At 40.1% G+C, this 27,209-nt stretch overlaps 1 protein-coding gene across 3 annotated transcripts in view; it reads right to left on the bottom strand.

The window, feature by feature from the left end:
- The window catches only part of APBA1 (amyloid beta precursor protein binding family A member 1), a 97,006-nt gene that overhangs the window by 38,685 nt on the left and 31,112 nt on the right, over window positions 1-27,209 (bottom strand). For all 3 annotated transcript variants that reach the window (XM_074570148.1, XM_074570149.1, XM_074570150.1), the window contains one exon: window positions 650-1,854. In XM_074570148.1, the coding sequence (XP_074426249.1) occupies window positions 650-1,801 (1,152 nt within the window). In that variant the 5' untranslated portion in view covers window positions 1,802-1,854. The remainder of the gene's footprint in view (window positions 1-649; window positions 1,855-27,209) is intronic.

Consider the following 27,209-nt stretch of genomic DNA (forward strand, 5'->3'; position numbering starts at 1 on the left):
AAAAGTACAGAATTTTAGAAATGCTGATGCTGTAAATCTGAACGATGGCCTTCAACACTTAGTTGTGAGAGAGGAGAGTGACTACACTTTACAGTGATAATCTAATATAATGAGGTTCATAACACATTTCTAGAGCCTGCAAATGCACAAAACCCTTGCAACTTTTCTGGAACATGAATCTGATCTATGATAACACCATAAAGAATATTAACAGACCTGTGATAGAACTGTTAGGATTGTTATGTGACAGAAAATGAAACTTAGAAACCTAGAATTAACTGAAACACACAAGGACAGACAACAGAAGACAAAGTGTTCAGTAGCCATTCTAAAATACCGCATGGCCGTAAAAATCTAACAGCATTTGTTTCAGAAAAAAACGAAGAGCTTCATGTGACAAATTGTTGTATTGTATAACTGGGATCAGCACTGCTTCATACAGAAAAATTTGGTGCACTGATAATGCACATGCTTACATCTTACATGTCCTCTAGAGTATAAATTTAAAATAGACAAAGCAGTACATACTTTACTGAAGGACAATTCACAGAACACGAAAAAATATGCACCCTCCTTCACTGCCATATATGTCACAATTAAAAGGAACGAGACATACATAACATGAGAGCTTAAAGCTTTGTATACTCACATCTCCATCTAGTGGCCTCTGGTCGTCAGAGTCCCTTGTCGGACTGATGTCCTGCCTCATCACCCAGATAGGCTCCTTAGGTTCATCAGGGGTATAAGGAGAACGGATGGTCCTTGTCTTCACTTCCTCAATAGCCTCTTTAATATCCTTGATGGCCAGTGAAATTGCATCTCTCTTTTCCTTGCTGTACCTCTGCACAGGTTCTCCCGAGCTGGATATAACTCGAGAACCAGCTGGGAGCTGGCCATTACTTTCATGCCCACTACTGGCAAGAGCATGACCATGCTCCAAACTCTGCTCTGCCTCTGGCATGTCTTCAGCTGCCTTGTCTAAGCTCTGGGAGCTCATGCTCTGCTTCACCTCTGCTACAATCTGATCAATGTCCTCCTCCTGTTCATAACTATCCATTCTTGGGTAGGGCGCAAACTCTGCCTCCTTCTCAGGGCTGTCAGACTCTCCATCAGACCGTTCATCATAATGGTGAAGGCGGGCACCAAGTGCCTCCTTGCGGTAATTGTCAGCTTCCTCCCTTTCCCGCTCATACTGTTGGATCCCCTCTCTAACATCGAGGTCTGGTGTATCTCCTATCTCCTCATACACATGCTCCTGCAGTCCATAGTCAGCATAAGGCTCAGCATATTGTTCATCCTCTCCTCGGTGGAAAAGGCGATGCGTGTAGACATAACCCGAGTAGGCTGCATTCATGGCTTCCTCGTGTTCAATGGAATGGAAATGCAAGTGATTGGGCAATGTTCGATTACGAATGGCTTCGCCATGCTCAGCCTCAGCATTCTCCGTATACTCCTCAGACTCAGGCCTGTACTGCACCGCATATGCACTCTCGTCCTCATTTTCCTGAACCCTCTCTGTGTCATAACTGTCCTCCACTGTGGCTATCACATCCCCTTCTGCAGTATCCGTGTGATTGTGGAAACCACTCTCAGTGCTGGCTGACCGAGCTAACATCCCTTCCTCCTCCTGCCCAGACAGGCCCCCTTGGCTGCTGTTTGTATGCCTTGGGTAGCGAGTTGCATACCGCTGTTCCTCTTCCACCTCTGAGTGCTCCAGGTCAGCCTCCACTGACTCGTTCACTGCTCCAGCTGCCGGCTCTTCACTTACCTCCCCGTCAGGCGGTCCAACCAAATGGTTCATGGCAAGTTCTGGTGGGTAGGTCACTTATTCTATTGACATTTTGTCTAGCACAGCTGGAAAGAAATGAAAAAAAAAAAAGACAACCTCAGACGTTACTCTTAAAAAAAAAAAACTGGAGTCAATAAACAGAAGCAACAAAGGGCACCCTTCCTTCCCCAGACAAACATTTGACTTCAATAGCTCTGAAGTCAGATGACAGCCAGCACAATCATATGACCTCCCATGCAAATCATCTCCAACAGCAGCAACCAACAACGACCCCCTTGGGGACTGCACTTCTCACTTCTATGGATAAATTCTTTGTGGAAGAATCATCTCAAAGCAACTCCTTGGAAATGCTTCTACGGACTGCTGCGGCATTTCAGTGACGTTGGCAGGCACATGTTAGAGGGGCTCAACCATGGTAGAGATATGACAAATACTCCACCTTTGCTCCACTGCTCTCCCTACAGCTCACCCACGCGGTGCAAAGGAAGGTTGCTGTAATGTAAAATGACAGATTTGGTCCCAGCACAGGAGTCTGCAATTGCTCAGATACATGACAGCTATGCATACTACACTTCTTCAATACAGTATCTTCAGCTGAGCCTTTTAAAAAACCATTAGAAATAAAAATGCACTCTCAGGGTATCTGAAGCACCTGCTCCCTCTCCCTAGAGAAGGACATGACAACTGGATAGAACATAGGTACCTTCATGGAATGTATCTACAATCACTTAAGATGGCTTCTGCATCAAACATCTTTCCTAAAACATGGTGAAGATATTACTAATATTCATAATCATAAGCACATTGAGACTAGTGAGGCATCTCAAAAGATGATATAATTACTAGAGAGGTCTGCCAATAATAATAAATATGCAGGCCACAGAAACAGGAAAACCCCATAAGAATACAGATTAACTTTTACAAGTTTCATAGAGCAAACAGGCCTATCTAGCTCAAAAGGTTTCATTTTTACATAACAGCTTCAGCTATTTTGAATCTTGACCTATTTTTAAAATGTAGCGTCATAAAAAGGACATTTTATGTCCTTTTAGGTCCTTAAGTCAAACCACATACCTGGTAAGAAAAGGTAGCTGTTGGAAGACTTCTAACTTGAAGGATCTATAAAAGCATGTGTCAATTACCAATTAAAAAAAAAAATAACATGAATGTAAAATAGAACTTGAACCAAATCTACTGAACTGAGGCAGGGAGGCTCAGGTGACACTTTGCTGATTAAATGAGCTCTGTGCAAAAGAGCCATGGGAATAACCTCCTGTGACGAGAAAGCAACAGTCATTTCAGCTGACCTCTATTAGAAAAGTTGACAGGCAGACAAGGCCAGCTGGGAGTCACTTGTGCTATACTTCTATGGGAAATCTAATGGGTCCATCTTCCAGTTCAGTGAACACTCCTCCTTGTTTTAGTCACACCTACTGTCTTAGCCTTTAAAACTTACGAGTCCTTAAAAAAAAAAAAAAAGAAAAAGGAAACAAAATACGTCTTGGCCCTTGTTCCAGACAGATCTCTTCATTTCCAGGAACAGCCCATACATATAGCTTTAGCAAATCTAGCATGCTGTGTTTAACCTCTAGGACTTGCCTTTCCCACCATCACCACGAGGGAGAAAAATGTATAGTATATCATATAGTATGTAAAAAATGCAGTTGTAGGATAATAACTGACAAATCACATTAACTGGAAAGATTAAGATGTTCTACACAAACTAATCCTTTTTCAAAATAACTATGAAAAAACTCAGTTGTTTTTTCCAGCTAAAGAAGGTATGTTAGTAAGAAGCCCCCAGTGACATGGTAAGGTCTCTTCCAGCTAAGGCTTCCAAGAAATCAGGAAATAATGGGCAGAATACAGGTGAATATCCAGGTCTGTGCCAAATGAATAAAGCAAATGCTCTCCTCCCTGCAGCATACGACATATTATTTAAGTAAACAAGAACAACAATATTGGAGAACTTTCCATTTTAAGCCCAGAAAAAGAAGGGTAAAGATGCCAAGGCATAACAGCCATTTGAAACATCCATCCCAATTGGATGTCATTGGGATGGATTCCATTGAAGTCAGTTATAAAATTTCCATTGCTTAGCGCATGGACAGACTTAGGCTAAAATAGAGGACTCTTTAAAAATTCTGCCTTAAATCTGTTGCATTCAAAGGAGCCCCTGATTCGCACCTAAGTGTCATTGGTCATCCACAGAAAAAGGCAGTACTAGTTGAAAGAAATGAAGTTACACATAAACACAGGATGATGAACCGTCGTGGTTTAACCCCAGCCAGCAACCAGGACCCCCAACACTCACTCCCCCCAACACTCAGCGGGATAGAGGAGGTGAATCAGAAAAAAAGGAAACCTTGTGGGTTGAGATAAAGACAGTTTAATAGAACATCAATGGAAGAGAAGATAACAATAACTATGAAAGAATATACAAAATGAGTGATGTAATGCAACTGCTCACCACTGAAAGATCAATTGCCCAGCCCTTCCTGAGCAGTAACTGTGGATTCCCACCCCCCAGCCAACCTACATTTATATGCTGAGCACGACGTCTATGGTATGGAATATTCCTTTGGTCAGCTCGTCCTGTCTATGCTCCCTCTCAGCTTCTACGGGAGGATGAAAAAGTCCTTGACTTCATATAAGCATTACTTATCAACAACTAAAACAGTATGTGTTACCAACATTATTCTCATACTAAATCCAAAACACAGCAGCTACTAGGAACAAAATTAGCTCTATCCCAGCTGAAACCAGGACACCAACTTTCTGAAATCTTGATCACATATATCCTGCTACACTTTTAACTGAGTTATGTTTAGTTAGAAAAAAGAAGGTAAAACTCAACTGCATGAAGACTACATTTACCTCAAGTCAAATAAGGTATCAAATGCCACAATACTTATGACAACTGAAGTTCTGATAATATCTGAATACATGTGATCCTTTTTTAGAAGCCTTAATACAGGCTCACAGCATAATAGCACACTATGGACAAACAGCATCGCTGACACGGCCAGCTATGAGAAACAAATTACGGAGACTACAAATCATACAAAATACTGCTAAAAGCCTCAACATTTTCCTTATGCAAACTGAAAGTTTCCAAAGTTCCACTTGTGAAATTGCCCTCATTTGAAGAATGATCTCAGGTTAATTTCAAATATTGATAACCTGAAATTTTCAAGGTTGTGTCTCTCAAGGGGATGAGGAAGAAACTTCAAGCTTCACTTAAAGCTTTTTACTGAAAAAGGTCCTCTTCTGTTTGCCCTTCCTTTCAATTTAATTTCACTTTTTAATTTTGCAAACAATAAAACATTATTTTTAAATGTATTTTGAAGTTTTCAAAAGAAGAGAAATTTTAATTGTCAGAAAAGAAGATAAGTTTGCTTATAAAATTGTAGATCTGAATAAATGCCCTTAGGTCACCTAACCCCCAATAATCTTCAATGAAAAGTAAGTTTCTCAGTCAAGTACGTTTATTTGACTGTTTAACAATCAGTCTTCAGGACAGTATTTAAAGAACCACCTATTAAGGTTGGGCATTAGATGCACTAAATCCCTTTTCATACATGGTAGCTGGAAGACTACTAAAACCCACATTTTTGTATTCACAGAATCATAGAATCATTTAGGTTGGAAAAGACCCTTGGGATCATCGAGTCCAACCATCAAACCCTCTCTACAAAGTTCTCCCTTACACCATATCCCTTAACACCACATCTAAACGAGTCAAACATTTCCAGGGATGGTGACTCCACCACCTCCCTGGGCAGCCTGTTCCAGTGTCATTCTTAGTAGTATTTCCCTCAAGTATATACAAGCTCTGCCTGATATTTCTCACCAGGCCTTCAAAAAGCACTTTAATTTCCAGCAAGCAAACAAAAATCAATAACCTACATAACATGCCAGACAGAAGAGAATATAAGCAAGAGAGGTCATCTGACCTTGGAAATAAAGACACAGCACCCATCTGAAAGATATTATACTCTCACATTAATTACTCAGAACAGCAGCTGTGCTCCAGTAATCAAACATATATGGGAAAGTGCTCTGTAAGCACTCTTAGCTTTGCACTCAGGACTTGATGGATGAATCTGTCTCCAAAATAGAGAAATCAAAGGTTGATTACTACTGCAACTAGCTCTTTGCTGAAGGTTAAACTACCTTCTTGCCTGTAAAGAAAAATTAAACATCTCCACATATTTCTCAAATAACATAAAGAAGAACCTTCCAGTTTAAGGATTTCTCTCTGCTATTTTATATCAAAAAAAATATTTAAAACACCACCAAAGGGCATATTATCATCTCGGAGCAAGACCACAACATCCATGCCCAGTGCTATTCAGGAAAAGACATGCCACAAGAAGAGGTGAAAATGGGAGTGTTCAGATTCCAGTTTCGTTTGTTATTTGTCTCCCAAGTCCAGATGTATAATTGTTTGCTTTCTTGCATGCAGGCGGAAATTAAGCTTCTTCAAACACATCTTCAAAATCTTTTCTTGTTTTTTTAGAAGAGCCATAAAATGCCTAGGAATTCAACAGTCTATGCGGTGCCCCCTTAGGGAGAATCCCCCACCTCTCCTGTATTACATGACTCTCTTTTCTGAACTGTTACCTGCTTGGGAAGCCTGGTTGCGTCTGCTGCCATGTGCTAAGTAAGCTCACACAAAACAGCTTTAAACAAAAAAAGCTGGGAAATGTATGTTTCTTGCCAGTCAGTGAAAGCAGCACCTGGAAAGCGACATTAACACCCCACCACATATACCCACGTCATTGGTTCATACTGATGAGGCTGAACAACTGTGAACACTCATTAATATTGTAATTGCAAAGCAGAAAAGCTGCATGCACAATATCGCTCTACACACAGAATTTTCTGCATGTGCTTGTGGAATCCTTGTATCACTGTGATATTTTAAACAAGTTAAACACATGAGTTTTAACATTAAAATTTGCCTTTAATATTTTCTGCAAAGTCTTTCACTCCAATTTTGTTCACAATAACCTTGGAAGCTTCCATTTCTGAGTCCCAGGTCTGCTTCTGAACTCAGTAGGAGCGAAGTTTAAAATACACACTAGCCTGTGTTCAACAGAAAAGCCTTTTGTTTTCTAGTAAGGTTCACAAATTTCAAAGGCAGGTAGCTTCTACCTGCATTGGTCTTTTCTGACCACAACTAGCCCAAAGAAACACACAGACTCCTAATAAAAAGTAAGGAAATACTGTTATTAACATAAAAGAGAGATGTACACTGGCCCATGCTTACGACATCAGCTTGGCCATGGCACCTAAAAGATGCCCTGTGTCTAACAAGAGAACTACGACTAGCCAAAGATCAAGCACTGTGGCACTATGTCATGTCATGTCATGGTTTTAATATGGTTTAAAATGATAAGAAGCATTTTACAAGTCTTCAATTCATTAGAAATTCTTTTAGAAAACTAATAATTAGCTTTAGGCATCCTAATTATTAAACTGGACATCTGAAAAAAACCACCAAACCAGTTTCCAGTTCCATTGAACCTGAGCACACTGAACAACTAATGACCAGTATGCAGTCAACGATGAAGCCAACATAATAGACACAGGATTAAAAAAAAAAAACAATCAGCTCCTTCATTTCCTGCCCATGGGGCTCATTCCTCCAGGCCCACGCCTGACCCCATGAAAAGAAAAGGGAGCTGAGAGAAATCTGCACCTGACATAGAAGAACCCCAAACTTTTGTTAATAGTAAACAGATCTAGAATTAGCAGAACTAATGAGTTCGCAAAAAAACATTAATTTTTCTCCCCTTCCAATTCCCATCTTATCAAAACTAAAATTTAAACTTGAGCACAAAACAACATTCAATAATCTTCAATGCAGACAGGTCAGACCTCATAAGTGCCTGAAGATGAGCAAGAGAGAGACAGAGGTCTCTTGAGGACAGAGCTGGTAATATGCTCTAGGGCACTGGAGAAAGAGAGTGCTCTGATCAGAAAATTAACAGAGCATTCCCATCACCTTTTAACACTGAAGTCCTGCCTACGCAAGAAACAGAGGCAATGGACTCTGTGCATATCTGAAGCCATCCATCCGCTGCCAGAGGAAGACTAACTGATATTATGGTCCAAACAGAAGAGATGAACCAAAAGCAGAAAAGAAAAATACTGACAAGGATCCACAGGCAATTTCTGCTGTAAAGTATAACAATTAGACAAACTAGACCAAAAGACACTTAAAAAAATAAATAAATCACAAATTCCAGATTGTAATTGGCTGAAAGAATAAATCTGACTGCTCTCACCAACCAGAATGATTAAACAACATAAGTAAAAGTCCTATAACAGCTAAGCTGAGGAAATTTGGGTTCCTCTTTCACTCTGCTGTGAGCCTCTGACAGGTTACTGTTGATTTTATTCCTGGTTGTATTATGGATTGCATCTTCAATTAGCGGGCAGATAATCTAAAATTTTGACCACTGGAATTGTTTCTCTGGTATTTAAATCACAGTTACTAATAAAATTCATTTCCAAAAAAGAAAAAGAAATTGAAAAGAGAAGTGTATAAGCAGGGTCAAAGCACAACAACGTTTAAGATCAATATTACAATGTGAGACTAGTTTCGACCTCTGATACAGGTACAATCATTCAAAATGAATCTTTACTAAATCTGAGCATATGGCTGTTTGTAATTTACCATTTTTTCTCCTCTGTGTAAAAGGGCAGAACTGTCTCAGACAGCAGAGTGGAAATCGCTAACTCTCCAATGATGAATTCTGAATGCAAATGATGTTATCTTCACACTAGTGACATTTTTATAGCAATGAAAACTATGTATTTCTCTCTATTTAAACAGAGGGATTAGATCTGTGCTACAAAAAAAAAAAAAATCAAAAAAAACCCCAAAAAAACAAAACCCCAAACTGACCCAGCAAGCCCAATAACCCTTCCATCTCCTTTCAGATGCCACTAATAGCATAATACAGAACAATTGCAGACAGACCTAAAAAATATGATCCAGTAAGCTGCAGGGCATGGCTGTCTTCAAGGTGAGTAAGAACCTCAAGCTTCACTTGTGAAGCCCTTGGATATTCCTCCTCTGCCTACACATCAAGACTTCATCCAGCCTTTCTGGTTAAGGCAATCTCACTCGTCTTTATTCTTGGTCGGTGTTGCACAGTCTTGATGGAATATGTCTTTGATATAAGCGAGACAGAAGACGTACCAGCCAAGAATCAAGATCGAGAACAGTCTGCTTCTATTGGAACTTTCGAGTGACTTAGTCCTCCTGATTTAGTAACTTGAAATTAAGCAAAAATCAAGTTTATCAATTTTGTTATGGAAAGCAAAGTTTTCAAGTGACTTAAATTCTTTTTGAATTCTTTAATGCAATCAAGCCACAGGGTTGTGTCAGGTTCAAAGAAACATTTGGATGGTTTTAAGACCACTTCAAGAAAAGAAGAGGAGTCTCCTAGAATGTGAGAAAAGGCTCTTCAGCAAATATGCAGCTTTCAGAGAAAACAAGTTTAACAACATACAGTAAAGTCCAAGTAGTTAGTCCAATTAGCTTCCTTCAGCTGAGAGAAGCAAGTTGCAGAATACTGTTACCAGGATTGTTTCAAAGGAAGAAAGTGGCTAAAACAACAGAACAGTACACATGTGGAGGAAAAAAAAGCCTCTAGGACACATAAGCAATACTTTTTTTTATTTCTTAAATGCATCTGTAACAAACCTAGTAGTTAGCAAGACAACTAGCAACTCATCTTGATCTAAAAATCTGTTTCCTGTCTCCCCAAAGCCAAATCCAAAAGTACAGGATCAGCTTATTGAAATGGTACAGAAATAATGCTGAAACCCCAGTAACCTCCTAGAATCTGTCATATGATCAGTAAGAGGATTGTAAAAGTAAAAGGCACTCATTATTACCTGAGAGCTTCAAGCTAAGGATACTCACTCATGAAAAGCAATCATGGCTCAGACACCATAAAAGTAAGAGACCTGATCCTCCTTTAATTCATTTTATTTCACAAATTTCAAAGGAGCTATACCCAAATTAAGCTGGAAAAGCGGGATAGATGGGATACAGAACTTGCTTTCATAGCATAAGATGTACATAAAAACATACCACTGCCTGGCAACTGTAACACCTTGCTACTGAAAACACTAGATTTTAAGATCCAGGCCCCCCAATTCCACCTTCACCCTAAAAAAATAAAAACCTCAAAACCAATAGCCCTTATTTCATTTGTTACTTTGATTAGACTTACACTTTACTACATGGTTTTTGACACTGATTTTTTATAGAAAGCCTTGAAAAAGGCAATATGTAAGATGTGGAGATATTATTCAGACTGGGGAAGAATGAGAAAGATGGAGAGATGAGGTAACTAATTTTAGTTAAAGTTCAGCAAAGTACTTGATTACAGTGGGCATAACAGCTCTTTTCTACCTGCTTCTCACCTTCCAAACCAACTGAATTAGCACTTTCCAGCTGCCATACCATAAGCTCCTGTTCAAGGGCCTGATGTATGTCTCGGATTACATTATTGAGCAGAAGGTTTTAAGTGTCAGATAGTTTGTTTCTTCTTTCTGAAAGACAGCAAGACATCACAGCCCGTATCTACTTCCATTCACAGAAATTAGGTAAGCAAGAGCATGTAAGGATTGCAGGCTATCAAAACCCCATGAAGAAACAGTGAAATCACACTAGAAAAGAGATTTCATTTAAAGGTATAGTCACAGCTGAAAACTTACAAAGTTACCAAAAAAACTCAAAACAAATGAACCAAAAAAAAAAAAAAAAAGAGAGAAAATTTTAGCAGTTTCACACTGCAATATTCCTGGAATGAAATGTTACTTCAATAGATTTGAGCTTGTATCTATATAACTTTAATTCTCAGGAAAATCAGTAAGAATCACAAGAAACAAAAACTACAGAACAAAACAACGGATGCAAAGGAGGAAGAAGTAGGAATGCACAGCTATAGGCTACAGGAGATTAAAATTAACTTCCCCCCCCTACATGGACAGCTTTCTCTTCTACTGTATTTTCTGTTGCTGTTTTAGCCCACATAGTAAACCCAATCTCATCTCCTACCATCAAGTTCTAATAACACCTGCACATCCTTTTACTTCTTCTATTTCAAGGACAAGCTGCTGATTCAGTCCATATTTAAAAACTAAATAAAACCAAACCAAACCAAAATCCAACAAAGCTGTACAGACCAGCTCATAAGTTTACAAAGACTTGAAGAAAAATTGGTCTGCTACTTTCATTTTCTCACAGAATCACAACTGTGTTACAGTGCTATACTGTAAAGACAGCCCCAGGGTCCTCTCCAAAACCACATGGAAGGATGCCACAAATTTACTTCCCAAGCATAGTCCTGAATGATTAGAGAAAAAAGTCTCATGCACATCTTCCACTGTTACAACCTTTCTGAAATACTGTGGACACTTGTCAGCACTGGAGGAGATGCACCACTAGGCACCACACACCAGATTTTCAGCTGCAAGAGGCCTGCCTGGCTGGACCGGCGCCTACCTCCATTTGACTGGCCTCACCAGACCCATCTGTCTGTTCCAGGCTCCACAAGAGCAAAGTTTTTTCTAGCCTGAAACGTTAACAATTTTTGCACTTTCAGTCACGTAGGAAGTAAGAAACACCCTGTGCTCCTCCCCACAGCTAATGAGAGAAGGGTTAGTTATTCAAACAGGGACGACATCAACATCACTCTCTTTTCTCTGAGGAAGATCTTGACTGGGACCTCCTTTTCAGCACAAGCACATTTCTGTTACTGGAACTAGCTGCTCCAAGGCAACTTACACTTGAAATCTGTTCCCCAGACATAATTAAACCCTAATGAAGGCTGGCATTTCTCCATATCTGCAGCTCAGAACAGAACTTGAAGAGTATTAGTAATTGCACTGCACACAGCTCAGGGTCCTCAGATCTGTCTCTCAAATGGTGGTTTGCTCAGAAAATACAATCTGAGCAAGGGAGATGGGAGCACTGCCTGGTTACAGCCACAGGTGTCCCATAAGGTTAAGCAAGAAAATAAAACTCTTGGTGCTAATCAAGTTAACCATATCACACACTACTGCCAGATCACGAAAATCAAAACCAGATGCATTCTGTCAAAACCACAAAGCTTTCCGTACATTTGCCAGTCTCTACCCACTAAGAAAATGAACTTACCAGAACACAGTTACATAGTAGAGTTCAGAGCAAAACAAAGGAAACTGAGTGGAGTCACCCAAACATACTTTTCGTATCTCTATGCAATATTTACAGCTAGAACTTCCACACAAACCAGTCCCAGTCAAGTAATACATACAGACAATGGGAAAAAAAGATTTAGTGTAACAACATTTAAAGATGTAGTCATAAGCGAAACAGAACATAAATAAAAGATTTTCTAAACACACATAGGGAGGCCATTGTCTTATTTTTTAAATTATTTGTTTCCCCCCCCAGTGCTTTTGTCTCCCTTCCAAACAGAACTGACTAAAATAAAAACTTCAGATGGATCATGTTTCTGTAAAAGTGGGTTACTTTGTCTTTTTATATAGCGATACTTAGATTTTAGTAGAAGAATACATTCTATTTAAAATATTTTCGTTAAGCATTCTTAACCTTATAAAATCTTTTTATATTATTAACACATCCAAGTAGTGGAATTATAGCAGAGAAAAGCAGCAACTAAAAAGGGCAGTAGTAAGGTAAAATACATTTCACATGTATGAACTTACAGGAAGAACAGTACAATCCTGAAATGTTTCAACACATGAAGTAATTAAACTATTTAGGTATTCCTCTGTTAACCTTTTCTCCTTTTTTTGCTTGCAGACAGTTTGAGAGTCAATGGTTCCTTTCACTTATCCTCAGAAGCTATTATTAAAGTAATGTATTGCAAAGACACTCATGACCCTTTTTCTCCAGGAAATGGAAGCCCTCATTACTTTGCTTGAGTATCTTTTATAAAAAGAAAACAAGATGCCTCTTAAATGTTACATGAAACCTAGATAAGAGGGATTCTATAATGTCAGTAAATGGTATATCTAAAGTTATTCTACTTTTATCTTTTTATTCGTTTTCTAGGAAGGATCATCTCTCCTACAATAGAATGTCTTTCTCTTCTGACATCCAAGCTTAAGTGTGGTATTTAAGGCTCTATTCTCTAATAGTATTCAACTCAAATTAAAAGCCATGCTGCTCTGGTCTCTGCTATCAGGCAGAGGAACCTTATCAGGCAAAGGAACAGTTTGGACCTCTCTTGAAATATCTGACCTTGGCATAAGTGACCTGATGCAAATACTAATTTCCCTTTTCTTTGCCATACTACACCATCATTCGTTTCTTAAATTCAGGACAAAAAGTACTGAGGATGTGATCTCTCTCATGGAAACATGCTTTAAAATGAAGGTACGAAGACACTGAATTAACTTCAAAAATGGAAGTGGATCTAAAAAGCGATGAAAAGAACGAAGAATTTTATATTTCTCACAGCTCTGTAAATTGCTACAGGATTATGTTAAGATTGCCACTTTACTACAGAACTCGACATTGTCTTTCAAATCAGTCAGGCAGATGGCTACCGTTGGTATCAAGTCACATGGAATTCTCTGGACAAGGAAAGTTTTTAGCTCTATAGAAGTTGTAAAAACCCATGGTGATCGGTAAATCTGACCTTCTAAAAAGCACAAACCATTATGAACCCCTAAACTCTTGCTTGCTTGAACTGCAGCATAAACCATTCAGAAAGAACTGCAATTTTCAAAGTTTGTCAACCCACAACATCCACTCCATTATCCTACACAGGACAAATGTTAAGCCATCACACTACAATTACCCAGTCATTCACTTTACCTTTTAAAATATTAGCATAACTTAAACTTCTTTACAGTCTTCTGGGACTCTGGCATTGTTATAACAGCTATTGAAAACTAAGAATCCAAAAGGCTCTTTTGCCACACCCTTCTAAAGATGTTAAATCAGTTACCTGAATAGAATAATTTTTACATACAAATGCAGATGGCCAAAGTTTAAGGACTTTCAAACAGGCCAGTTTCTGCAGATAGTTACTCATGCAGATCCTGAGCTCAAATACACAACATCCAAGCTCTGGAACTAAAAGTGAGTCACTACAAGCTGAAGTAATGTTTCAAAAATGCAGTTGAAGTAGGCACACAATTAAGAAAAAATAAAAACCACAGTCAGTCCTGCGAAAACATTGTTTGCTCTTTAAGGCTTATGCAGTACTGGGCTTTTGGCTTTTCCAAAAGTCTATGGACTTCTGAGTCTCATCAATTCTAGTGGAAAAAAGTCTGGAAAAAAGTGGAGAGGAAGGGGAGGGGAGGAGAGGGGAAGAGCACAAAAAATTTCCGTAGCTTGCAAGAGTGAATAGATTGTCATCTACACTTGTCAGAGCCAGTTTCTCAGAGCGGGCCTTAGATTCGTGTTTTAGTTTGGATCCAAAGCACACTTTTGAAGCGCAACTTCTGATGGTCCCCACATACTGCACTTCAGCACACTCTGCAGAGCAGGCTTGGAGATCACATAATGGATTTCTTCCAAAGAACAGTCAACTGGCAGAAGAGAGATCGAAGAGTGCACCTAATTTGTTCAATCTCCTGGTGAGCACTCTCCTGGAGACCAGTCCAGGGCTGATGTGATATGAGACTCCTCAAATGTGTGTAAGGCTGTATATTATGTCCTTGGTACCAAATGTTTTGCCCTACAGATCCACTCATGCTGCAGCTAAGTCAGGGACAGCCCCAGAACAGTTCCACAAAACATTTGCTTGATAATATCAATCATCATTTCTAATTTATGTTCACTCTTTTAATCACACAGTAATATTTTCTTTCAGATGCATTTTCACTAGTGGGACAGGGAAGACAAACAAAGAGAAAGAGAAAAACAGTATGGATACAGATTAAATATTTGAGAAACCGGCATATGCTGGTACCCACTTGCATACTCAGATGCTTCTTACAAACTTAGAGAGTCATAAAAATATTGACTGGAAGTGACCACTGGAGATCACCCAGACCAACCAGCTCCTCAAAGTGCAACTAATGCCAATATCAGACCATGTTGGTCATGGCTTTGTCTGGCCAAACCTTGAAACCCTCTGTAGATGGGTTATTCCACCATCTCTCTGAGCAACCTGTTCGGGTTTTGCACTAGCCTTACAGGGAAGAATTTTTTTTTTATTATGACCAATCCAGATATGCATTACTATGATAACTTGATGCAGTTGAAACATCAAAATTGACCTTACCAACAAATTCCTCATTTGTTCATGTAATATGCCTGCTTATAAGAGTAAATATGAGCTTGGGAAAAAACAGAGGACCAGGAGACAGAACATAAGGCAAAAAGGAAGGGTAGAGTGGCACAGAAAAGATGGGGAATACAACGCACAAGGTATATTAGCATGGCAAGAATTTCTTCATAATAGTGTCCTCTGCAATTATCTCTCATTCAAACAGCTGCACGTAATCTAGCTGAAGATCTGGCATTCAGTTTTAAAACCTTGCCAGTGGTATATTTTTTGATTGTTTTATTTAAATTTTTCTTTACTCTTCACATTACTGTTTGGACTCCTAAGTCTTGCAAAAATAAGTAAGACAGGAAAGTCAATGACACTTGTTTATTATTAAATCCATGGCCATGTTTTGCTTTTATTTTCTTTGCATATGTCCTGGCATTTTTCACCTTTAAAAAATATTTTTAAAAATGCATTAAGAATCATAATTAAAACTACATGAACTCTAAAGAAAAATAACAAGTCTTGGGGAAACAAAAAAGATGGAAAATTGGTGTCTAGAGGCTAGACACCAATTTTATTGGTATTTTTAAAGGTTATTTATAAATTCCATCTTTTATTCCTGAATACATTGCGAATTTCATTGTCTGGGATCATTAGACATTGGCTAAGATTTATCCGGTGGCACTGAAAAATGTAAAAGAATCACATTAACCTAATTCAGTTAAAATAACAGTCATTCAGAAGTCTGTTTTTAGACTGTAATTGTTAAGCAAAACTACACTCCAGTATCTTCACACACATGCGATCTTTTCTAACCAAAATACTGTAACTTTCATGTAACCACATTCGAAAAATGCTATTAAGAGATCCTCCTTTCATGTACCAGGGTGTGGAGGTTTGACCCTAGCTGGACGCCAGGCGCCCACCAAAGCTGCTCTATCTATCGTTCCCCTCAGCTGGACAGGGGAGAGAAAATAGAATGAAAGGCTCATGGATCAAGATAAGGACAGGGAGTGATCACTCAGCAATTACCATCATGGGTAAAACAGACTCGACTTGGGGAAATAAATTTAATTTATTGCCATCAAATCAGAGTAGGGTAATGAGAAATAAAAGCAAATCTTAAAACACCTTCCCCTCACCCCTCACTTCTTCCCAGGATCAACTTCACTCCCAATTTCTCCACCTCAGGGAACAGTGGGTTCCTGACACAGGGTTGTGGTCAGTTCATCACAGATTGTCTCTGCTGCTCCTTCCTCCTCAAGAGGAGGACTCCTCACACTCTTCCCCTGCTCCAGCATGGGGTCCTTCTCACGGGAGACAGTCTCCTCAAACTTCTCCAACGTGGGTCCTTCCTACGGGCTGCAGTTCTTCACAAACTTCTCTGGTGTGGGTCCCTCCCATGAGGTGCAGTCCTTCAGGAACAGACTGCTACAGCATGGGTCCCCCACATGGCTGCAGGTCCTGCCAGCAAACCTGCTTCAGTGTGGGCTCCTCCATGGGCCCACAGGTCCTACTAGGAGCCTGCTCCGGGGTGGGCTTCCCATGGGGTCACAGCCTCCTCTGGGCATCCACATGGTCTGGCGTGGGTTCCTCCACAGGCTACGGTTGGACATCTGCTCCACTGTGGACCTCCATGGGCTGCAGGGGGACAGCCTGCCTCACAGTGGTCTTCACTGCAGGCTGCAGAAGAATGTCTGCTCCAGCACCTGGAGCACCTCCTTCACTGATGTTGGTGTCTTCAGAGTTGTTTCTCTCACATATTCTCTCACTCCTCTCTTTTGGCTGTTGTTGCACTGCAGTTTTTTCCTCCTTCTTAAATACATTATCCCAGAGGTGCTACCACCATCACTGATGGACTCAGCTTTGGCCAGTGGTGGGTCTGTCTTGGAGCTGGCTGGCATTGGCTCTACTGGACATGGGGTGAAGCTGCCAGCAGTTTCTCACAGAAACCACTCCTATAGCCCTCCTGCTACCAAAACCTTGCCAGGCAAACACACAGGCTACAAGAGTACCAGCTGTACCAATGTAACACTTTAGCTATGGTCAAGAAAGCACTTTTCACTACTTGAGGAACAAAACAGCTTTCTGACTTAATTCTCTTACACTGTCATTCCTGCAAGGTAAGCACTAGTCTGCATGCATGCACACAGATTTTTTCTTTGGACCAAGTGGACCAACTTTGCCTGACTTTGTACATATTACAGGCTAAAAAAAAAAAATCATCTTATAATTCTAGAGCAACTCTGTCTACATGTTAGTTTGTTTACCAGCTCCTAAGCATACTCACACTAGTCCCTAAAATTACTAACAGTGCTGGCAAGATGAAGCTCCATCACAGTCTAATGACTCTTCCACTTGTACAAGCACAAAATTATGGCCTTCAGAGCAGCCTTGGGGAAATTCTCAGGAAAACACCTGCAAGCCTTAATAAGGCATTGTAATTTGCCAAAAGGGTCCAATCTAACACCTCTCGACACTTCACTTCTGTAAGTAAATTTACCTCTGAACCACTGGAAGCAAACTGCTTCAAGGCACCATAAAACAAAGGAAATGCAGTAATGTCCAACAGAAAAAATCCATCTCTTAACCAACTGCACCAACTGCTTTATCACTCACACACACACACATACAGAGCTTTAGGCAGAATGAAGGAGCATGGCCCACTGTACAGAAATTGAAACAATTTATGATGCTTCGCCATGAGTCGAAATTATGCCACTCAGAACTCCTCAAAACACTTTCTTCTTTTACCTGACAGAGTTTTTCTGTCTTAACAATCACTGATGAACATCAATGGATTTTGAAAAACATACCATGTTAAAAATGTTTTTCTGTGAGTTTCAACTTTTGCATCTATTCTTCTTACTGTGGTACATCTTGCATGAAGATTAGAGTCAGAAATTTCTCTTCAGGTCCTACCAAAATAATCCAACAGGCTATCAAAAAAAAAGCTGCAGCTTTCCGAAAGAAAAATATACACCACCAGATGAATGCTTAAACCAAAAAACATTGCCACACAAGTTATCCCAAGTAGCTTTTTAAGAAGACCAAATGTTTAAGAAAAAAAACCCGCAACCAAACCAGGTTAGGCCTAATGACAGTCTTTTCTTTCAAGATTACTTAAGATTTGACAAAGATGCATGTCTTCTTTAAAGCAGTGTTTGAATCCTTTTTCTCTTCTGCATGTCGTTTTGAGCTAAGAAACGCATACGGATAGCTGCTTTAAACTAAGCAGATCTCACTTTTTCTCAGACAAGATTACAGTAGCGTGTCATCTGGCAATATGAACAAGGTAACAATGTCCACAGGTCAAGTCCCCAGGTTATATGATCTTTGTGACAACATGGGGGGTTGGACTAGATGATCTTTAAAGGTCCCTTCCAACCCAATCCATCCTATGATTCTACAAAAAATGAGCTAAAACTAAACTCAGTGCTGAAGATGTAGCTTCTATATCTCTATACTTGACAAAAGCTCTCTTTTCAAGCCTGCAGATTGGCTTTTCTATCCACTCAAAACATATTTTTTATAGCTAGCTGCATCACAAGAGGCATTGTTAAATGTGTATACCCCTTTCAGGAAAAAATGATGCAATGTATGAATCCGTATACAGACTAGGAAAAGCCAACACAAAATACGCCTATAATTTCTGTTAATATGTAGGAATGACCCTTGTAAATACACACATTTCTGATGTAATTTGTTTGCCATCAATTATATTTATCAAAAGAAAAACTAAATTTGAAAACTTACGTGACCTATTCCCTTCTGAGTCTTATTTTCACAATCATCTCCAGTAACAAAGAAAGATGTTCCATATAACTCTTTGACTTACTAACATTCAGCTATTGTAAAGCTCAGTATGAAATTTGTCTCAAATATCTACGTACCAACCACTTCACACACTTTAAGAGATTATCGGCCCCAAAGTGGAGATAAGCAGCGAGTCCAACGTACATTAATCAAAGCAAACATGCAAACCTCAGATCAGGCTGGAAGCTAAATGTACAATCCAAAAAGCAATAAGTGCATAACAGGCGTTTGGAAGGCACTGGTCAAACCATTTGACATCAGAAGGTTATTTTAATCTGATGAGGCAGGCACTCCAACACATACAGGAAAAGTTGCAGGACTCTATGGATCAGAGAGTGGGAGTGGATCAAATGATGTCATGTCCTGACTCCCTGAAAACAGTTCCTCCGAAGTAGAACAGACCGTTCAGGTTTTTCTGCAAACTTTCCAACTCAGGATTTCATGGAGCAAAGATGTAACATAGGGACAAACTCCAATATCACAAAACCTCTAACACTCACACAGAAAGGAATCTCACGATGACCTGCCATGCTGCTCTCTGGGTATGTCTTTGCAAACCCAGCATATTGAACTGTAAGCTACTCTCAGCCACAAACACAAGAAATACCACAGAAGTAGATACATCCCCACCAAGCTCTAAGAAGGAGGCCAGCATTCAAAACCTTAAAAGCAGGTTACGAGAAACCCAAAGGGTAAAAATAGCTTTTCCTTGCATAGCTCAAACAAGACTGCTTTTTGCGCCCCTGGGTATGATGCCAGAGTATATAAAACAAATACCAAGTATTTAAATGAGACAGTTGGGAAGTAAGCAGTGAACATCCTGCATCAGTTATATTGGTGTGCTAAGTCATCAAGGAGAATGCAAATTAGCACACACTAGGCTGATTATTTTCTCAAGGGGACACTGTGTAACCATAAATGGAAACACTGAAAGCTAGGAAAAGGTCAGCAATAGAAAACCGTGCAGATAAACTATGACCTCAATTCCTTCATCAAGTATAGAAATGGACCTAAATAACAGCAGCAAAGCAACATGCCCAACTCCACATATGATTCCAAGCACCTCAGAACAAACTTAAGCATTGTGTTACATGAGCAAAGCAAGATACCTCTCATGCAAATACCTGCTCTAGCAAAGTTGAGAGAAAATACAAAATAGATAAACCTAATCTGACAAAAACTAACAGGAAAAAAATCACTGTAGTGACAGAAAAACTGCTACATTATAAAAAAGAACACAGAAAATGCCTTTACTCCCTGAAGGCTCAAAGGAAAAACAATTAATTATTTGTACTACGATATTTAGTTTGGGAATAACATGGTTTGGGAAGAACAATAAGAATTCAGGTAATCAAACATGTTCAGGTTTGATAATCAGGTAATCAAACATGTTGAGAAGCCAAAATACAGATTTATTTTTCAGCTTACGGGAGTAACTGACAAACATTTTTGTGCAGACAAACATTTTAAAGGGCTCATCCATGAAATCTGAATATTACAAAAAACGAAAAAAATAAATAGATCAGCAAACTCACCAGTCTAACTCAAGGCACAACAAAGCAGAGTCAACCGCAGAGTCAACAAGCTCAAGACTGATAATCCATACTGACTGCGAAGAACTAAACCACCGGAACACATTAAAGAAAAATAAGCAAGAGGGCGTTGGTTGGGACCACTCAGGGAACAACAGCATTTGAGTGACGACAACACACAGCAGCCAAAGGCCGCCAAGCAGTGACAATGCGATGGCTCCCTTGGCCCTCAGCCACGGCAAGCACAGCTAAAGCCCATCCCTGCACACAGGTCACCAGAGGGGTCGGCTTTGCTGGTATCAGGCTCTGTAGCATCACCCCCCAGGTTTTCCTCCCCACAGACCCGCTCCTGCATTTTAGAAAATGCTCCAACCCTTTGCTGCCTGTTCTGCCCAGGGCAATCTGAACTCCTCAAAATAACAGTATCAAACAAATGTGGAAACAAACTATTTCAGTTCTCCCCCCAAAACCCAATTCTTTTGGTCATATGCCAGGCTGTTCTTCCTACGCGTGTACACACATGGGGAAAGATGGCTCCCTTCTGCGAGAGCTTAGCCAGGCAGCGGGGATGGGAGCAGTCCATGTCCAGGACACCTGCAGCTCAAGCTGGCACAGGGGCATCGCCAACCACAAACCTAAGCACTCTAAGGATGGTACTGATGGACCACCTGCGAGCACATCAGCTTCCCCTGAGCTCCTACCAAGGTGGGGATTTTGTTTGTTTGTTTTTTTTTCTTCAATACATCCCACTTTCTACCCTTTTTGTCCCAAGGCCTGCATTTCTCTTGTCACCCCACAAAAAGCCCCCAGCAGCTGCACTGCCCTCTCCTGGCAAATCCCAAACCCAGCCACCCCGCATCCCCTGAGCCAAACTCGAGGCTACCCACAGCTCGCCAGCTACATGCTGCCGTAACTGCTCCTAGGCCCTGTTTGGGCTTCCCAGCAAAAACACTTGCCCAATCTGAGCCACGATGTAAGAACAAGGAACCACCTCACTCTCTCCCCCTGGACATGGCCGATTCCAGCCAGCTCCAGCTGACCCACAGCAGGGCAGGGCTGGGCCCTGCAGCCGAGATGGTGGTGCCATGGGGAAAGCCTGTTTAGGAAAGGGTACAAAACACCGCGGAGCAGGGAGCAGTGAGGAAAAACATGTGAGAGGCAGCCCTGCGGACACCAAGGTGGGCAGAAAAGGAGAGGAGGACATGCTCCAGGCACCAGAGAGGACACTCCCTTGCAGCCTGCGGAGAGGGGCCCAGGCTGGAGCAGGTTTTCTGGCAGGAGCTGCAGCCTGTGGGAGACCCAAGCTGGAGCAGCCCGCTCCTGAAGCCCATACGCCACGACAGGGACCCACGCTGGAGCAGTTCATGAAGGACCCAAGGTGGAGCAGCTCATGAAGGACTGCAGCCCATGGGAAGGACCCATGCTGGAGCAGGGGAACAGCCCGAGGAGGATGGAGCGGCAGAGAAGCTGTTATGGACTGACCACAACACCCATTCCCCATGGCCCTGCCGCCGCTCAGGGCGGGGAGGTAGAAGACTCAGAAATGAAGGAGTGAAGTTGAGCCTGGGAAGAAGGCAGAGGGGATAGGGGGAAGGTGGTTTTAGTTTTGTCTTTGTTTCTCACCATGCAAGTCTATTTTAATTGGCAATAAATTAATTTTCTCCAAGTCAAGTCGGTTTTGCCCACGACAGCAACTGGCAATCAATCTCTCTATCTCAACTTACACACTTCTCCATCTTATTTTCTCCCCAGTATCCTGTTGAGGAGGAGGGGTGGGGGGGCAGGGGAGATGCTGGCAGCCAGCCATAGCCAACCCACCACCTGCTCACAAGAAGAGAAAAAATATATTCAACTCTCCTTAATTCAATACAGGTATGGGGAGAACCAACTTCACATGAGTAAGTAACCAGGCTTTTCTCTGTAGTGTTCTCAAGACAAAGCCTTCTCAACTCTTTGTTCAATGCAGAAGAAAACATACATCTAGGTTAGAGGCTGCTAACAGGTATATGACTTAAAATTATTGGAAAGGGTGGCAGGGTGGAGAAAATGTGCAGAAGATTTTTTTTTTTTCTTCTAAGCTCTTTCAGTACTAGTAAACACAGGTGGTATTTGTAAAAATGGCACAAAAATATCAACAGAATTGAGATTTGAAAGGTGTGTTGTCGGTTTTTTTCAACCCTCCAACTATCTTGGCACTGAAAAACCCATTTTACATATTGCACTGTAGGAATAAATTTAAAAAAAAAAAAAAACCAAAACACTGAAATTGCCTCACCTCAGCAACATCAGTGATTTAAATCCACAGAATTCTTATCTACATTCTTGTCTTTTTTTTCTGAGGGCTAAGTCTTGTCTTAAATAAAATCTAAATGGTGTACGGTGTGCTTATAATTTTGTGTACTTTTACGTCTGAAGACAGGTTCCGACACAAGACTCTCAAAGTGTGACACCTTCCTACCCAATGTAGGACTATGAAAAAGGTAAAGCCATTGTGCCTTCTCATTATAATATATTAAAAAGCAGCACAGATGAGCAGCAAGAAACTCCAGTGGTTCTTCCAAGTTTCATGACCATGCTCTCCTACAGGCCATTTTGTCATAGATGGAAGTGCTTCCATGCAGAATTGCTTTGCATCCTTTTTTAATAGAAAATTTCTCTAGATTTTTTGATGCGGCAAAACACAAATAACATGATCTTTAGTACTATCAAAGTCTTCTGGGGCTGCTCTATGGTACTCGTGACCTCCACCTGCCTCAGGTGGTGTTACCTTAATAGGACTGCAAAAAGAAGTCAAAAGATCGTAAAGAACTTTCAGAATTCAAAATTAAATACTAATTTTATGCCCAAATTTATCCTTTCCTTCTATGAGAATTGCAATGTTTTATACCAGTGTCATGGTTTAACCCCAAGCAGCAACCAGGACAATGTAGCCATTCACTCACTCCCCTCCACACCCAGTGGGATACAGGAGAAGAATCAGAAAAAAAGGAAATCTTGTGGGTTGAGGTAAAGACAGTTTAATAGAACAGCAATGGATAATAATAATAATAACAACAATAAAAAAATAGACAACATGAGTGATGCAATGCAATTGTTCATCACCCGGAGATCGATTGCCTAACGCTTCCCAAGCAACAACCATGGATTCCTGCCCCCCCACCAACTCCCATTTATATACTGAGCATGATGTCTATGGTATGGAATATTCCTTTGGCCAGTTTGTCCTGCTTATGCGCCCTCTCAGCTTCTATAAGAAGCCGAAAAAGTCCTTGACTTAAGCATTACTTATCAACAACTAGAACAGCATGTGTTATCAACATTATTCTCATACTAAATCCAAAACACAGCACCTACTAGGAAGAAAATTAACTCTATCCCAGATGAAACCAGGACAATCAGTTAAGTAAATTGTTACAACTACAGGCATCATACACTGCGCTAAAAAACAGACATCAGCAGCAATATAGACACTTACCGATTTCTTACGGATAGGATTTTTTAAAAATAGACTGCATTACTGAGAATATCAAAGATGTTATTTTTGTCTCGGTAAGTTAATACTGAAAAAAATAAGTTGAGTTTTACACTCAAGCTACAGTTAACATACTGACTACTGAGTAAAAGTTTCTTGATACCCTCTGGAGCTAGGCATAGAATTCCACAGAAGTCCAAAATCCTAACTTCAGTTCAGTTTTTCTTGTAAGGAACATCAGATTATACAAAACACAAAGCTGATGTCCAAATATGATGAACTCTTCAAAAATGCCTCAAGTAAACTAAATAATGTATTATATCTCTTTTTTGTTGTAACAATATTTTTTTTCAAACCAGTTTGCAGTTTGTAAAGGTCAATATGTTTATTAAGAATTAGTTTCACATAAGTGGTTATGTTTTTAATGTCTTTTCATTAACAGTGTAAAGAATCACTGGTGCAACTTGCAAATCATTGATAAATTCATGCAGCTGGAGCAAACTAACAATCTCCTTGACTAAAACCCACATACTTGTCTTTATTCCAAGATGTGGTACCTGATGCACTGAAGTTAAGTCAGTATACTAAGTTTTCAGAAATAAACGTTATCCGGTTTGCAAGAGGACATCAGCTTCTCCTTCAAATCCATTCCTAAACAGTTCTATTTTTCTGCATTTCTTTAAACCAACAAGAGGTAATTATTCTGTTACTACACATTAGTTCAGCAAGAGGAAAAACAAACAACAAAACCAACCAAACAAAGCACGCACTTCCAAAACTCTTCAGCTGGTCAAATACAGTTTCTAGGACACCTCAGAGTAACATGTAGTAACTCTTGCACCAAACAGTTGACAGATCCCTGTATATGTTTCTGTCTGCACACATCTCATTGTAGAAACATGTCTGAGGTCTCCGCAATTCAAGTAGGTGGACAAAAAAAAAAAAAGAAATGGCAGTGATCACCCAATCAATCTGCAGAGCACAGACTGAGAACATAAAGTTAATAGAAACTCCTCTGCACTCATGCTCTGAAATACTTCTGAAGACCACAGACGTAGTCAGAAGTACCCACACGAACACTACTGCCTAAGGCTCATTTTCAAAGGTGATTTAGGAGTGCAAGACTTTAAGATAAAGTACTTCTTTAGGCTTCCAAATGAACCTCTAGCACTCTATTCCGTAATATTAAAAGACTCCTTGCTTCAGAGAGTTTAATTACCTTTTTACTCTCCCCTTTGGGGCCCCTTCTGCCCTATGCTTCCTAGTCAGCTGGTACTAATGACATTGCCAGATATGGCAGCAACAGATCAGAAATATTTGGTTTCTAGGAGACTGCTGAAGTAGTCAGAGACACAGGTGGCTCACTCTTCAATCCGGTAGTCAGGTGTAAAGACCCAGGCAGGGGCAGATGCATAACTGGACATGAACACATGGCTGCACAAACAGTATCAGCAGAAGAGTTTTAATTTTCTCAGCTGAGAGAGCCTGTTTGGCAAATGAAGGATGCCCCAAAAACGCAGAGACGGAAGAGCTGTTCAGAACACCATCTCAGCAACAGCAAAAAGGCACTGAACTAGTTTTTGGGGGAACTAATGGGAAAAGCCCTTACAGATTAAGACAACAGTAACTTTGTCTTAGAACTAGACTCTAGGAAGCAGTTGGAAATTGCAGTAGGATCATGGCAAAAACAAAGACAAAATGTCAAAAGACAGTTCTCTAAACACCAGTGATGTCCACACAAATGCCAAAAATACCAAGTTCTGCAGCATGTCCGACCCAGCACCATTAAACTCTGTGGGACGACTCAACCCAACTGGAATAATAAGATAGAAGGTGACAGCGTTTTCATGAAGGACAACCATGGCAAGGAGAAAAGTGTAACAAGGTTCTACATTGTACTTCAGTAATAGTGCATTTATTCTGAAATGCAAGAAAAGATAAAAGAGTGGACTAAAGTTAAGGTGAAAGGCAGGGAAGAAAACAACAAAGGCAATATTACAGGTGAAACAGAGTCCCAAATTTTGAAGCAAACACAGACAGTTTTTCTTAACTAGCTATCTCAACTACCTGAAAGATAGCCTGTGATGGTAAAATACAAGAATTCATTAACTCAGGCACTTGGTGAGAAAGTGATGCAACACAGTTACTGTAAGCTTGCAAGGATCTTTGTCGCTTAAGAAAGTTAAGAAAGATTACCAGGAAAGGACATTTTATTCTGACTAAATATGGAGGAATTAGTGTTGAAAACTGAGATGTGATAGATAATTGTGTCACAATCACAAAACAATGAAGTTTAGCATGGTAAGAACAGCAGGATTCTGAGTGTGACAGGATGAGGATAATGGTCTTGGGAGAGGCAGCAGAGAAGAACAAATAATTACAAGATGCTTAGAATACAAGGCCTCTGAGAAAAGAGTGAAGGAAATGAGTTTGTTTAGTCCCTTGGGGAAAAAAAAAAAATCTGCCTAAAAAGGCAACTGAAAATACTGAGATCAGATTTTAGGGAACAAAAAAAAACCAAACCAAAAAAAAAAAAGCAAACAAACAAAACAAACACACAATTGTAACTTTAAAGGATAATGAAGTTTTAAAACTGATTACTTTTGGAGGCCAGGGAATCTTTTGTCTCCTTATCTGGAGACCTAAAAAGAGATTAGAAAATATCTAATGAAGGATCATTTAAGTGAGTCATCATACCTATATACAGAGGAACAAATTAGATTCATGTATGTAAAAACCTTCTATATTTTTACATTACTGATACACAGATTTCACAGCAGTAAGCTTTTCTTGCTTATTAAAACACTTACAGGCTTCTTTAAGGCAAGAAAATCAAGTGATTCAGCTTTACATCTTTCACCAAGGTACTTATTTATTTCCAAGTAAATTAAACAGAAGGACTTCAGTAAGAAACAGATTGTATGTAAAGGAAATTGCGAGTAAGAAGTCAAACTGGAACACAAGGCCTCAGAATAGCTAAGGTCCTAGTGAGGAACCATGACAGCCCACAGCAGAAGTGTGAAAAACAAGTTACCCTGCTGATCTGGCACATGCTCCAGCACGTACGGTGGGAACCGGATCATGAAGCATTGGATCTAGGTAGAGAACTAGGGCTAAAATAGAGTAATTATACCCAGTAACTGAAAAATGTAAACCAAATCCAAACATCCAAACACTCTAAGCTAGTGAATTCTGGGCTGCCAAGCCACTCACACTGAGGCAATCCTGTTGATAACGCTACATAAGGCTTACCTTGCCTGTATAGCAGTATGAAATATGAAATCTGGGTATGGATGTAGCAAAACTGGGACCAGTATCAAAAAAGTAATTAC

Source organism: Larus michahellis, chromosome Z, assembly GCF_964199755.1.
Source record: "Larus michahellis chromosome Z, bLarMic1.1, whole genome shotgun sequence".
Lineage (NCBI taxonomy): Eukaryota > Metazoa > Chordata > Aves > Charadriiformes > Laridae > Larus > Larus michahellis.